At 55.6% G+C, this 12647-nt stretch overlaps 1 protein-coding gene across 2 annotated transcripts in view; it reads left to right on the top strand.

Annotated features, from left to right (window-relative positions):
- Positions 1-12647, top strand: part of AGRN (agrin) — a 212800-nt gene that overhangs the window by 153345 nt on the left and 46808 nt on the right. For both annotated transcript variants that reach the window (XM_067567281.1, XM_067567280.1), the window contains exons 9-10: positions 4414-4635; positions 10563-10757. In XM_067567281.1, coding sequence (XP_067423382.1) covers positions 4414-4635; positions 10563-10757 — 417 coding nt within the window. The remainder of the gene's footprint in view (positions 1-4413; positions 4636-10562; positions 10758-12647) is intronic.

The raw sequence follows: 12647 nt of genomic DNA, 5'->3' as shown, positions 1-12647 counted from the left end.
CTCTCCTTCTCCCTGGCCTTATTTAAAAGCCCTTGGGATGGAAAGATTCCCCCAGGTTTTTTACCTCGCCACCCCTTCCTGCCTGGAATGAAAGTACCTTGCAGTGTAATGAGGTATTTTTAATGCTTGCTCCAGTTTGCATCTCCTTCTCTGAGGTGGACAGGAATGGGGCTGGGAGGTGGCCACACAACCGCAGGCTCTGTTGTGGGCATCTGGTGTTTTGCCTGAATGCCTGTTATCCTTCTCAAGCCCCCTGGGTGCCTCTTCCCGGCTGATGAGTCAATTCGGGCTGGTTGATTTTATGGTCCCCCCCCCCATCCCCCCAGGCATGGTTGTAGACTCTGGCTGCCTGAGATTGAGGTGCTTTCTCCCATCCCCCTCCTTAGCGCACTGCACACGCGTGTGTGCACGCGTGCCGTTCTTGTCTGTGTCAGCTCAGGGTGTGGAAAGGATTGAACCTGCTGCATCATGTCCCCACCGCTAAAACGCATGGCAAAGGGCTGATTTTGAAATCTGGCCTTCTCCTGTCTTGAGTTTCTCACTGGGAGCACGCAGCCATAGCATCAGGATAGATGGCATCAGAGCCGACCGGCAGGGGGCTGCTTAGAAAGCCTTTGGATGCAGCAAACCCAAGCAGGGAGAGCAGTCTGCCGTTCAGAGCGGTGGACTCCAGGCAGGAGTGCCAGGGGCCATTTACTTCTCTTCCACTTAACTCCCCAGGGGCCAGTTATCTAAAAAGCTCATCTCCCCTCTAGGCACTGAAGTGGCTGGCTAAGTTTGTGCAAAGCTCAGTCAGGTGACATGCGGGGCACTTAACAATATGGTCCCCTGAGATATGGCCCCACCTGTAAATTGGAGCTGAGGACTCTCAGGTGGGGATGAGTCATAATTGCCCATCGATTGTTAAAACACTCCGAGGTCCTTGGATGGGAGGCGTTACGGAAGTGTCTGCTTCTGCGCCCTTTGCAATCAATGGCAAAACTCCCCTTGACTTCAATGCGTGCCCGCGGTGGTTTGGAAAATGCTCTCAGCCTGCGGATCAAACTGCCAGGTCTGGATTGCTAGAGGGGTGAGAAACGTCAGAGCAGCTGCGCCGCTCTCCTCCAGGCCTGGGCTCTTTCCCCCCAGCCTCCCACCCCTCGTTCAACCTGATTGTGCCTGGCAGAGGCCGTTTTCCCATCTACGCACGTGCCTCTGCGCCACTCTGGGAAACGTGTCTTCAGAAATGAGAAACCAAAGCAAGAGATGTCAGCCGGCCTGCTGGCGCTGCAGAGAGGCGCCGGCGCTGCGTGGGGAAAGCTCAGAAGCCATGGGCTGCAGGAAGAATTGGGGAGGGAACGGATTGGGGTGCAAGTATGAGAGATGAGCCGGAAGCAGAATCTTGGCCGACTCTCTTCTCCTCCCCCCCCCACCCCCCAACCTCCCAGCCCTTCGGTCCAGATCCCGAATTGGCCAGTCGTCTCCCTGCCCAGCCTCGAGCTCCAAACGTGGAGACCCTCTCTCATCAGGGTAGTGTGTCTTGCCCCATTCTAGCAGGGCCCAAGCATAATTTTTTTGGGTCCAGTACAAACTTTTCACACAGGCCCCCTCCCGTAATGGGGGTTGCAGCCTGGGCTGGGCCCCCCAGGGCCTCCGGGCCCCGGTAAAGTGTACCCTTCCACCCCCCATGTGGGGGCCCTGCATTCTAGGACCTCCTCCATTCCTTCTCCTTCTCCATGGCTGGAACCATGAGCATCTGCTTGGGGCAAACGTGGCTGCTTGCTAGGCGGGATCTCTCCATGGTGCTGATGGGAAGCTCTGAAAGGCCCAGGCTGTGGGCCTGGGAGACCAAACCATTAACTCCTCCAGCTTCCTACCGAGAGGCCCCAGGATTCAATTTCCCATCAGAAGGAGAAGCAGGCTGTCTCCAGGAGGGACCCTGCCCACTTCTCCAGGCAGCACCCGCAGGCTTGGCAAAGAGTTTGCCTTTCCCGCCCTGCGCCGGTTTGTGGCTTTGTTGTTGTCGCTGCATGTCTGGTTTGGTCTCGGCGTGTGCCCTGTTGCGTCTATCTTGCTTTTGCTGCCTTACGTGTCCCCCTCACTCGTCCTCACGTCTCCTTTTCAGAGTTTCACGCGGAGTTTCTTTCTCCTCTTTCCCCTCCCCTCGCTCCCCAGGGTGGTTGGTTGAGTAACACGGAGCGGCCCCCTGGGCTGGACTGCTGTCTCTCCCCCAGCAGTTCACACAGTCCTGCCTTTAGCTGCCTGTCTTGGCCTGTAAGCAGCCTAAACCACAGCACCAGCTTCTGGGCGGTGAAGGAAACGCAGCCAGCCCTTTGTGCCACTGCCTGCCCAGGGGGTTACGAGTGCAGATTCAGTGCTGCTCTTTCTGCCCCCCAGAAATATAAAAAAAAGCCTCCCGGGGGCAGGTGACCGTGCTGTCCACAGTGGGGCAGGGATGCTGGGGCTTGATTTGCCTCTTCCACTGGTGCAAACCAGGAGTCACTCCAGTGGAGGCAGAGTCACACTGGTGCAGAGACTGCACAGGTGAAAGAATAATCGGGCTCAGATCTCTCTCCATCTGAACGGGCTCAGCACCCCGTCTCCGCTCTCAGCACGACACGCATGCAAGTGGAGTTATTTGTGCAGCCCCCCAGAGCCTCTGGCGGGTGGGAGAGGGACGCCCTTCACGCTCTGCGCTGGCCAGCCATGCTCCGGTGAAGTCTCGGCATCCTCCGGGCCAAGTTGGTTCGGCCCACCTCAGGCCCCCTGCTGCACGTGTTCCTGGCATTTCAACCTGGGCTCGTGCAGCTCTGCAATGACCTGTACAGGGAGGAGCGAGGCTGATCTGCTCTCTGCACCGGCCCCTGAGAGGATCTCCTCCCAGTCCCCACTATCCCCTCCATGCTAGTGAAAGGAAAGGGGGCGAGAATAGGAAGTAGACGGGGAGAGGATGGGAGGGATGGAGCATGGTGTGTCAGAACCTAATGCAGGTATCAGTGCCATCACGAGGTAGGCCTCTCTAGATACAGTCACAGGTGGGAGGGTGTTGGTGCAAAGTGTGTGTGTGCGTGCATGTTGGTGTGAGGGATCGGCTCTGTGTGTGTGTGTGTGTGTGTGTATTGTTCTGAGATATGAAGGGGTGTGTGTTGGGGTGGATGTGGGTTTGAGGGATGGGCTGTGTGTGTGCATGTGTTGGTGCAAAGGATGGGCTCTGTGTGTGTGCATGTTGCTGGGAGGAATGGGATGGGTGTGTCTGATGTGTGTTGGTGTGAGGGACTGGCTTGGTCTGTCCTTGTGTGTGTTGGTGCGAGAGACTGGCTGGGTGTGTCTGCATGCGTGTTAGTGCGAGGGACCGGCTGGGTGTGTGTGTTGGTGCAAAGGACAGGTTTCACTGGAAGGTGTAAGGCTTTAGCAGGATGGATTTTGCCCCACCGTAACTTTCAGACCGTTAAGGTCCCTCTGAGCCAATGGGACCTGCCCCCCGTGACACGCTCAGTGCCAGTAACAGAGGGAGAGCTGAGATCATCCAGGGCCCTGCCACGGGAGGAGGGCGTTCTGCTGCTCTTTGCCCTCTCCTCCACCCCAGAGCTGGCGATTTGGCTCCGGCCCTACAGGTGGGATTTGCCTCACTGCAGCAGCAGAGAGGAGGGTGGGGCGGCTTCAGGGGGGCCCAGCCCCACATCACCACCAGACACAGCATGTGCGCCCGCTGTCTTCTGCTGGGGGTGGGAATCGGAGCTCCCAGAAATGACGTCCCCCAGCTGTGCAGGCTTTACAGGGGAAAGCCACTGCAGCAGGCACCTATTCCTGTCCTAACTGGACATCAGGAGCTTTCCCCACGGGCCCTGCTCAGCGGTGGCTACGGAATGGACGGGAAATGGCGCTCGGATGGGACTGTGATCCCTCGAGGAGGCCCAGATATCCTGGGGATGGGCATAGGATAAGGACCTAGCTAGAAGCCGGAGTGTCTGTCCAATATCCAGGGGGGACTATGAGAGCAACCGCCTTAGAAAATAAAACGGGGGCGGGAGCGGAGGGAAGAAAGCAGGAGTCCTGGTAGAGGGGACGTCAGTGAGAGAGAGGCTGTGTTTGGGGAAGAGAGCCTGTTTCCTTTCATCCCCTCGATCATTTCGCCAGGGGTTGCCCCTGTCTCTGAGATGGACCCCGGGCCTGGGATGCCAGGGTGGCATGTGATATTAAGGGCACTGGAAACAGGGGACGACAGGGTTTGTGACCCCATCGTTATTTCTTCCACCCAGGGGCAGCGTGGTCCTGGCTGGGGCTGGCAAGCATGAGTCCAAGGGCTGGGATGGCTCGCGTGCATTGGTCTTTGCTTGCCCGCTGGGGACGCCCCAGCCTTTGCCTCCTCCGTGCCAGATGCGGACGGCGGGAGGGGTGGCTGGTGCACTGACTTCTCTTCCTGCTCCCACACAGACCTGGGCATGCCCAGCCCGTGCCTGAGCGTGGCATGCACCTTTGGGGCCACCTGCGTGGTGAAGAACCAGGAGGCGGTGTGTGAGTGCCAGCAGGTGTGCCTCAGCCGCTACGACCCCGTCTGCGGCAGCGACAACCGCACCTACGGCAACCCCTGCGAGCTGGAGGCCATGGCCTGCGTCCTCAAGAAGGAGATCAAAGTGAGGCACAAAGGCCCCTGCGGTGAGTGGCCGGCACGTGGCTCTGTTGAAGGTGAACATCGAAGCCAGGAGGGGGAGGCCCAGGAGGGCTCAGGATTAGCTGGCAGGGGTGCGGGTTAGGGGGAAACAGAGCCAGTGACCCCTCCCCCTGTGTGCGCCCCATTGCAGTCAGCCAGACTCTTCCTCCACGCCCAAGTCCTGGATCTGCAGCAGGATAGTCCCACCCCACCTGGCCACGGACCTTACATCATTGGCATCCCACCAGAATCTGCCCTTTCCTCCGGCTGCGTTGGTGAAGGGCAGGGCCTGGTGGCAACCACTTCCCAGCAGCTCTGGCAGCCCCACACCCCCTTGTTGCCATTGGAATCTGTCGCTCTTGCAGATGAGGTGAGTCATGTGACTGCTGACCCCATGGGGTCAGTAGCTCTAGGAATAAAGGGGTCCAGTGAAGAGAGACTCTAGCCTCTTGCACCTGGCACTTCCAACATGCTCCACCGACGGGAAGTGCTCTTCGCCTCCCAAACCCCACAGCGAGAGAGCAGGAGCGTCCTCATCTTACTGGTCAGGAAACTGAGGCACAGCGCAGGGACGTGATCTGCCCAGGTTTGTGCAGTGAGTCAGTGGCCGAACTGGGGATGGAACTCAAGAGTTCAGAGGTCCAGCTCTGAACCCCCCTGGATCCTAAGGAACGCCTTTCTTGCCTTTGGTCCCATACTTTTTCATCCCGTTCTATTCCTGATTAGAGAGGTTAATCTCATCCCTGCAGGATGGAATCTCCTGCCCAGCCTGGGGGAAAAGCAAAGTGTTCAGACTGTTCCTAAAAGCATTGAGGCTTTCCCTGGGATCTTGAGGGTTTTTTTGTAAATCAGGTGTACCACCACCTACTGTAGACAGTGCGGTGGGACTGCTAGTGGTGGAGTGAGCTGGCTGCTGATGGGCTGAATATGGGGGGGCTGCGCTTGAAGAAAGCGTGAGCCAATGGGAGAACAAGCCTTGGGAGTCAGGACTCCTGGGTTCTGGTCCTGATTTTGCCACTTTGCCTTTCCTGGGTTTCTGTTTCCTATCTTGGCGGGGTAGCCAGGCTAACTCAATTGGGAGGTGTGACAAAGCACGGCGAGGTGCGTGGGAAGGGCGCAGAATCAGTGGCAGAGCAGGTCGCTGTGGCTGTTCATCAAAGCGTCTGCAGTTACTTGAGAGTCAAGCTGGATCTCGGCTGAATGAAATCTCTGTGCATAAGAAGCCCCAAGCGCTGCCCGCCACAGTGCGTGTCGTGTGGAAACGATCAGTTTCCCAAGCCAGGAGCATCTCTCTGCCCTTGGGGCTGGAGCAGAGCGTGCATCGGCGCGTGCACATGTGCGTATATCTACCCATGGCTTGCCATTCCCTGTTCATCTCGCCAGGCAAACGCCCGCTTAGATCACCCACTGCCCACTCAGACGGCAGTGAAATCATCAGGCGCCCCGGAGAGCAGAGATAATGACGTGGCTAGTTGGCACCTGCTGTTCAAGAGGCTTATTCCTTCGCCTTCCGATGGGTTAAAAATAACCACAGCTCAGCAGAAGGGGTTGATCTGGGGAAAGGAACCAATCTGAGTGGTGATTTTCCTTTTCTTGCTGTAGAAATACAGGGTGGGGATGTTCCTCTGCCTGGGGGGGAATTTATCACTCTCCTTCCGCTGGCTGCATCCCACAAAACCACATGGCCTAAAGGCTCCTAAAGGCTTTTCCTGCACCTTTTGGAATGCGCCAGTTATCCACGAGAAAAAACAAAATTCTCAGGGATGGCTGTGCCGTGCTCTCCCTACTAGGACTTAATCCTAGTGCTGCATGTCCCTCCTCCATGCTCTGCTGTCCGGTCCACCCCTGCCACCCTATTGAAGTCAGGGGTGTTGCATAGGTGGGATTTAGCCTCATGTGTTTATGACAAAATTGGGTTATCCTGCTTGCAGTCTCACTGCTTGTTCGCTGCACTGCAGGGGTTATCGTGAGCTGATGCCTGGCTTTATACACTACGACCTCAGGGAGTAGGGGTTTATGTGGGATATGCAGAGTGCCAGAGCCAAAGTTCAGGCTTGCTGTTTAGTTTCTGAGTGTAGGAGCACGTTACAGCTCTCAGCGCAGATGGCTATTTGATACAGGAGGGACGCTTACTGTGATGAAAGGGCCTCAAATGTAATGCTTAGAAAAGAGGAACATTTTACATAATGCACAGTTCACCCGTGGAACTCACCGCTACAAGATAGCAATGCGCTTAGGAGGATTCACAAGCCGATTGGACGTTGCTGTGTGCATTAAGAATATCTTCAGTTACCTGAGAGACAATTGGCATGTGGAAGGGATATAAACAGCCCCTGGCTTCCTGGGTTGCAGGAAGAAAATTCCCACATCCCCATAGGCAGATCTTCCCGCAGAGCCTGTCTCAAACAGCCCTCTACCCACTTCTGAAACCCACCAATGGGCTGAAAATGGCAGGCTATAAATAGAAACATTCCAGCCACCAGCTCACGCTAGCCAGGCATGGGTTTGGGAATTTTTTTTTCGTCTCTCTCCCCCCCACCGATCCAAAGCAACAGCTGCTGCATGAAAGTAAAATGAGAAAAATCTTCCTCCAGCCAAATTCCTGGTGAATCAAATGGAGGGGGGAAGGGGATGCTCCTTTGAAAGAGGACGTTAACCAGTGAGTCACTGAACACACCCGGGCCAGGAGAGCGGAGGTGCTGGCTGGTGCCGGGCTCTCCCGCCGTGACAGGACTTCATGTGCTGGCCAGGCGCATGCTCCCAGGCTGACAGCGTGTAGGAGGAGAGGGAGGCGAGGAGAGGTGTTGCTGTGAATGACTCTAAGCACACCCAGTCCTGGGGACATCCTAATAAACCCGGAGAAGGGGACTCAGCAGGTCCCGCCTTGAGAAATGTTCATTGCATTTGGACGTGGGTTTGGTGCCTTCTGGAACACACAGGCCACCCTCCTCCTCGCAACTCCCCGTCCCCCTGGACTTCCTAGGCCTGGTCTTGAGACTTCGCTCTTCTCTTCTTCTCCACCTAGACCTGCTGCTAGAGCAGCGGGCCAATGGCCAGGGCTTTGTGCAATCCTCTCCTTGGTTTTGCTATGGACGGCCCTTAGCTGGGAAGTTGGGATCCGCTTCCGTATTTTCAGGGTGTTCCATCCCGGGGGATCAGTTGCTCCTGTTGTGAGGTTTTGCTTTGAGTTTGAAGGTACCCAGGCCCTGAGACTCAGCTCCCAGCACGGGCGGGAATTAGGCAGCCTGAGAGGTTGGCTGGCCTCTGCCTGAAACCTGAGCTTGATTCACCAAGAGGCTTTTCGTCCTGTGAATCCAGCCTGTGTTTCAGCCTCCTCGAGCTGCCACCAGTGCAGCCCCCGTCATCTCCTGCTGCCATATCTCCATGGCCCCCCTGCATTTGCAGTGCCAAGCCCATGCCCTCTGAGCCTGTCCTGCAGGAAATTGGGGGAACCCAAAACAAGACTTGGGGCCTGCAGCGCCTGCATTTGGACAAGCCATACCAAGTGGCAGCCCTGACTCCCTGCTTTGACATGTCTGGCTTCAGGCACAAAGCAAGAGCTGGCAGCCCAGCTGCCGGCCAGGATCTATGGGAAGATACGCCCATGGGGGTGCAGGAAATGTCTTCCTTTGCTTCGCTGTGGGCTACGGTGGCTGCAGCTTTTCTGGGGTGTTCTCTCTTTTTCACGGTGTCCCAGAGGATTTTGATCTGAACAGTCCCAGAAAATGGGGTTCAACCCCCCCCTCCCCCCCAATCCCAGATGGTAGAGCGCTCGTCTCATCTCTCAGGCTCTAGAGAGCAGACTTTCTCAAGGGTGGGCAGCAGGGGCGAGGGTGGGGCTGGGAAAGCGGGGAATGGGTTTGGGTAAATGACATACCCTGCGCCGGCCTCTGCAAACTTCAGTGCAGGTTTGGAGTGGGAAAGGGGGGCTGCCCCGCCAGGCAGCGCCAGCCCCTCCCCTCCCCCCTTCTGCTGGGAGTAACTTGCTCCAGGGATCCAGAACGTAAGAAAAAACCTCACCCCCCCTCACATTTCCACAGCCCTGTCACCTAACTCCTTTCCCCCTCCCCCCCAATCTCCCAGATATTGGAAGCAAATCCTTCACCCCCAGGAGATTTGCAAGCTGCCTGGGTGGTCACCCTCGTCTCCCTGTGGCTGTTGATACCAGGACTAATTTATCACCCTTAGTAATTGCACGCGGCCCCACACTCACTCCGGCCCCGTGTAGGAGCTGCAATGACATACACCGGTGACATTTCAGCGCAATTACCCCTGGCCCTGCTGGGCTTTACAGCGAAGCCTCTCTGCCTCTGAGCGACTCCTTCCTTCCCCTCCCAGCCTGCTCCTTCCTCCCCCCACCTTACCCACTGGGGCTCCCTGCAGGTGCCGGGGGGGGGGGGGGAGCATGGTGGGGGGGTTGGATGGAAGTTGACTGCTGCCTTGATGCTGCGTTCAGAAGAGATGGCTGTGCCCCCATTTCCTCCCCCCTCCTCCCAGCGTCTGGAGCGACGGCAGAGCTCAGGGTCCGAGGCAGGCACTGATGGATGCCGCTGAAGAGGTTACTCATGTGGCAATGCAGGGGCTCCTCCCGCACAATCAGCCTCCCCCTCCCCACGCTGGCCTCATAGGAGACTCACTATCATGCTCCCGTCTCTGGAGTCTCTAGGCGGCAATGGCCCCCCCACCCTCTCCCACGGGTGTCACCTCCGCTCCTGCCGCCGGGCCGAGCAGAAGCCGGCGAGTGCTACCGAGGCAGCTCTCCGCTGTACAGTGAGCACAAAGGCTAGAGCGTAGCAAAGGGCTTAGATACACCCGGTCTGTTAATTTCGGGTGTGGCTGTTAAAGGGTGAACAGTGTCTCCACAGAACACTGAGAAATCATCCAAACAATGGGCCAGATCCTCCCGCTGGTGTAAATCGCCATGGAGCGACGCCGGTTTATACCAGCTAGGGAATCTGGCCATTTTTTATCTTTTCGTTATTTTACTTTGCCTGTTCTCTCGCAGGCATTAAAGGTCCCCATGACACTTCCCATGAGTCTTTCCAGTGTCTAACCCTGTTGCCATGGCCACATTCCAACCTGGAGTTAATTTTACTCTTCTACCTGAATTCCCCTTGGACTTGCTGCCCAAAACTGCCCTAGCATGTTGCTGTGCACTGTTAAAAAGCATCTGTGTTCCACCCCAGAGGTGGCTGCATTTCTGTGTGGGTCTTGCTAACTTGTGAAATGCTCTGAGTTGAAAATTGCTATAGAAATATATAATGCTTCTTATGAAATCCTATAAATGGAACAGTAGGCTCTTATGGCCAGATGGAGGTGCGCTGATTTATCCCAGTTGAGGATTGGGGCCTTTTTTTTTCTCTCCCTCTCCAAGACACAGTCTCCGCCCTCCATTTGCAACACTGTGATCATTTCCGTGGGTGGAAAAACTCGAACAACCAGACCTGAAGCCCAGGCGGCTTTTTACCTGGTTCTGCTTTCCATTCTGGTCTCTGGGCGTGACCCAATGCCCACTGGAGTCAGTGGGACCCTTCCCATTAACCTCAGGGGGCTTCGGCTTAAGCTGTCAGAGCCGTTCTCGATGCCATGATGGTAACAATCCCTCCCCCCCGCACTAGCATTCCCGTTACCACGCAGTCTCTGTGCTGGAGCCATGCTAGAGCAATGTAGGGCGATTGTCAGGAAGAAGTCTGCACAGACAAGGCCAGTGTGTCCTTAAGCTCTGATCCTTTCTCCAGGCTAATCTTCCTGCTATAGCTGTCTTCTCGCCATGAAGGAGTACAGCACTGTTAACCCCTCCTTGCCTGGAGCATTGACGTGGCATGCATTTGGGACCATGGATTATTCTGCAAGACCTTCCTTTCCTTGCCAGTGCTTTGTGACTTGACTTTGTCTGTGGGTTTCTTGTCCCTTTCTATTTTTATTTCTTCAGACCGTTGCGGCAAATGTCAGTTCGGGGCCATCTGCGAGGCGGAGACGGGCAGGTGTGTGTGCCCAACAGAATGTGTCCCATCCTCCCAGCCAGTCTGTGGCACAGACGGGAACACCTACAGCAACGAGTGCGAGCTCCACGTCCGGGCGTGCACGCAGCAGACCAACCTCCAGGTGGCCGCTCAAGGAGACTGCAGTGAGTCTGCCGGGGCGCTGTCCTTCCCCTATACCTCCACACTCCTTTCTTAACCCGGTGTGTTGTTTGAGTTCCACCCTCCCCAAGTGAAAGGAATAAAATCCAAAGAGGTTTTGATCCAAGGAAGAAAATAACCTAATTTTCACCAGTGACTTCGGGTGCCTCCATTTTTGCAGGCCAACTTGAGACATCTTAAAGAGGCTCAATGGTCAGAGGGCGGATGCTAGGCACTTTCTATAAACCAGGCACCTTTAAGATGCTTCAACTTGAGCATCCAGAAAGGGAGGCATCCAAGATCCCCAGCCATGGCTGGCAATCTTGCTCTTCATGTCTGCAGGTCCTGGGGAAGCAGAAAGATCACAGGCAATAGGCTGGCAGAGGGAATGGTTTTCATCATAAGAATTTCCTTCATTTGTTACTCTCAGGCCCTCTCCAGCCTGGATCAGGAACCAAGTTAGCACAGCCATCTTTGCCTGCTTTCGGGCCAAGTCCTCGGCGTGCACAGCAATGGAGCTACGCTAATCTGACCCGGCTGGTTCTAGCAGAGTTTTCTTGCCCAGTTTGTACAGATATTTCTTTATTTCATCTGTGAGAGCCATCCTCAAACAGATGTGAAACCCTTTGGTTGAGACTTTCAAAGCTGATTAGGGATTTAGACACATTACCACGAATTAGAGTTACGTGTCTCAATCCCTTGGTCGGCTTTGAAATCTCAGCCACAATTTTTTCCCCTATTTTTTAACAGGAGCTGAATGTTTTTCAATGGGCTTCACCCTGCAGGGCAGATGGACTGGGAAGATGCCAAGGCTGTAATAGCCCAGTTCTAACAGGGTCATCCCCAGCTCTTCCACTGACCCATTCACTACATGACCCAGGGCAAGACCCTAAAGCATAGTCTTTCGAAGCCACCTAGGCTGTCCCGGTCCACAACTAGGGCTCCTAGGGGTATGGTAATACAAACTATAATAATGAACGGATTCACACTTCCCATTCATTTTAATGGGAACGGGGCATGCAAATCCCTTAGCTGGCTTTGCAAATCTCAGTCACAATCCCTGTATGCCTCAGTTTCCCCCTACGTGAAACAAGGGTAATACCTCCCCTCACCGGTGTCATGAAGCTTAATCAACCTTATTGAAATACTGATTCCAGCCTTGACGTGGAAGGTGCTGAGCGCTCTCCGTCTGTGCCGGACAGGGATCCGTGCTAGAACCTTGAAATCTACAGCTGCCTTTAAACCCAGCTGTCTCAACTGCATGGTGGTCATCATGCCCCTTTTATTGGTTTCTTTTTTCCTCCCCCCTCAGGGGTTAGTTTCTACCTGATCTTCTGCTCCCTCTGTCCCTCCACCCCATGCACTTTGGCCCAGCCTAGAATGGTCTGTGCTAATTTGCAAATGAATTAAAAGTACCGACTAAATGGTACATTGGAGCAAATGATACACTGGACCAAATAATGCATCTTTGTGCTGCTGGGTTTGACCTTTCCCAGCTGAGCAGGGGCCGGGAGCTCATTGATAAATGTCAGAGTAGAAATCTGAGTGCAGTGGGACCCTCCATCCACCTCGGGCTGCAAATCTGGGCTCCGACCTGCTGTGGGTAGGGGACCGAGGGTGCGGAGTGGAATGCACCGTTGGCCCTGTGTTCGCAGGGGCTGGCTACCTGCAGCACCCATTGGCTTCCGGGAGTTGTGGGTGCTCAGGTCTCTGCTGTGGGAACAGTTTCATCCCCTAGTTTCTTCTGTCTTGAGCTCTTTCAGGCGTGGGTTTACCCAGTGACGAAGCAGTCAGTGGCCAGGCCCTCTCTGGGGGCACAGGGGGCCCAGCCTGGCCTGATGATTGCAATGGGCGGCTCTCTGCTGCGTCTCACTCCTCTTCTCTCTCCCTCCCCG

This window comes from Emydura macquarii, unplaced genomic scaffold (assembly GCF_026122565.2).
Source record: "Emydura macquarii macquarii isolate MOO-44397 ecotype Brisbane River unplaced genomic scaffold, CSIRO-AGI_Emac_v2 contig_2768, whole genome shotgun sequence".
NCBI classification, from domain to species: domain Eukaryota; kingdom Metazoa; phylum Chordata; order Testudines; family Chelidae; genus Emydura; species Emydura macquarii.
This window is presented reverse-complemented; position numbering and strand designations above follow the sequence as displayed.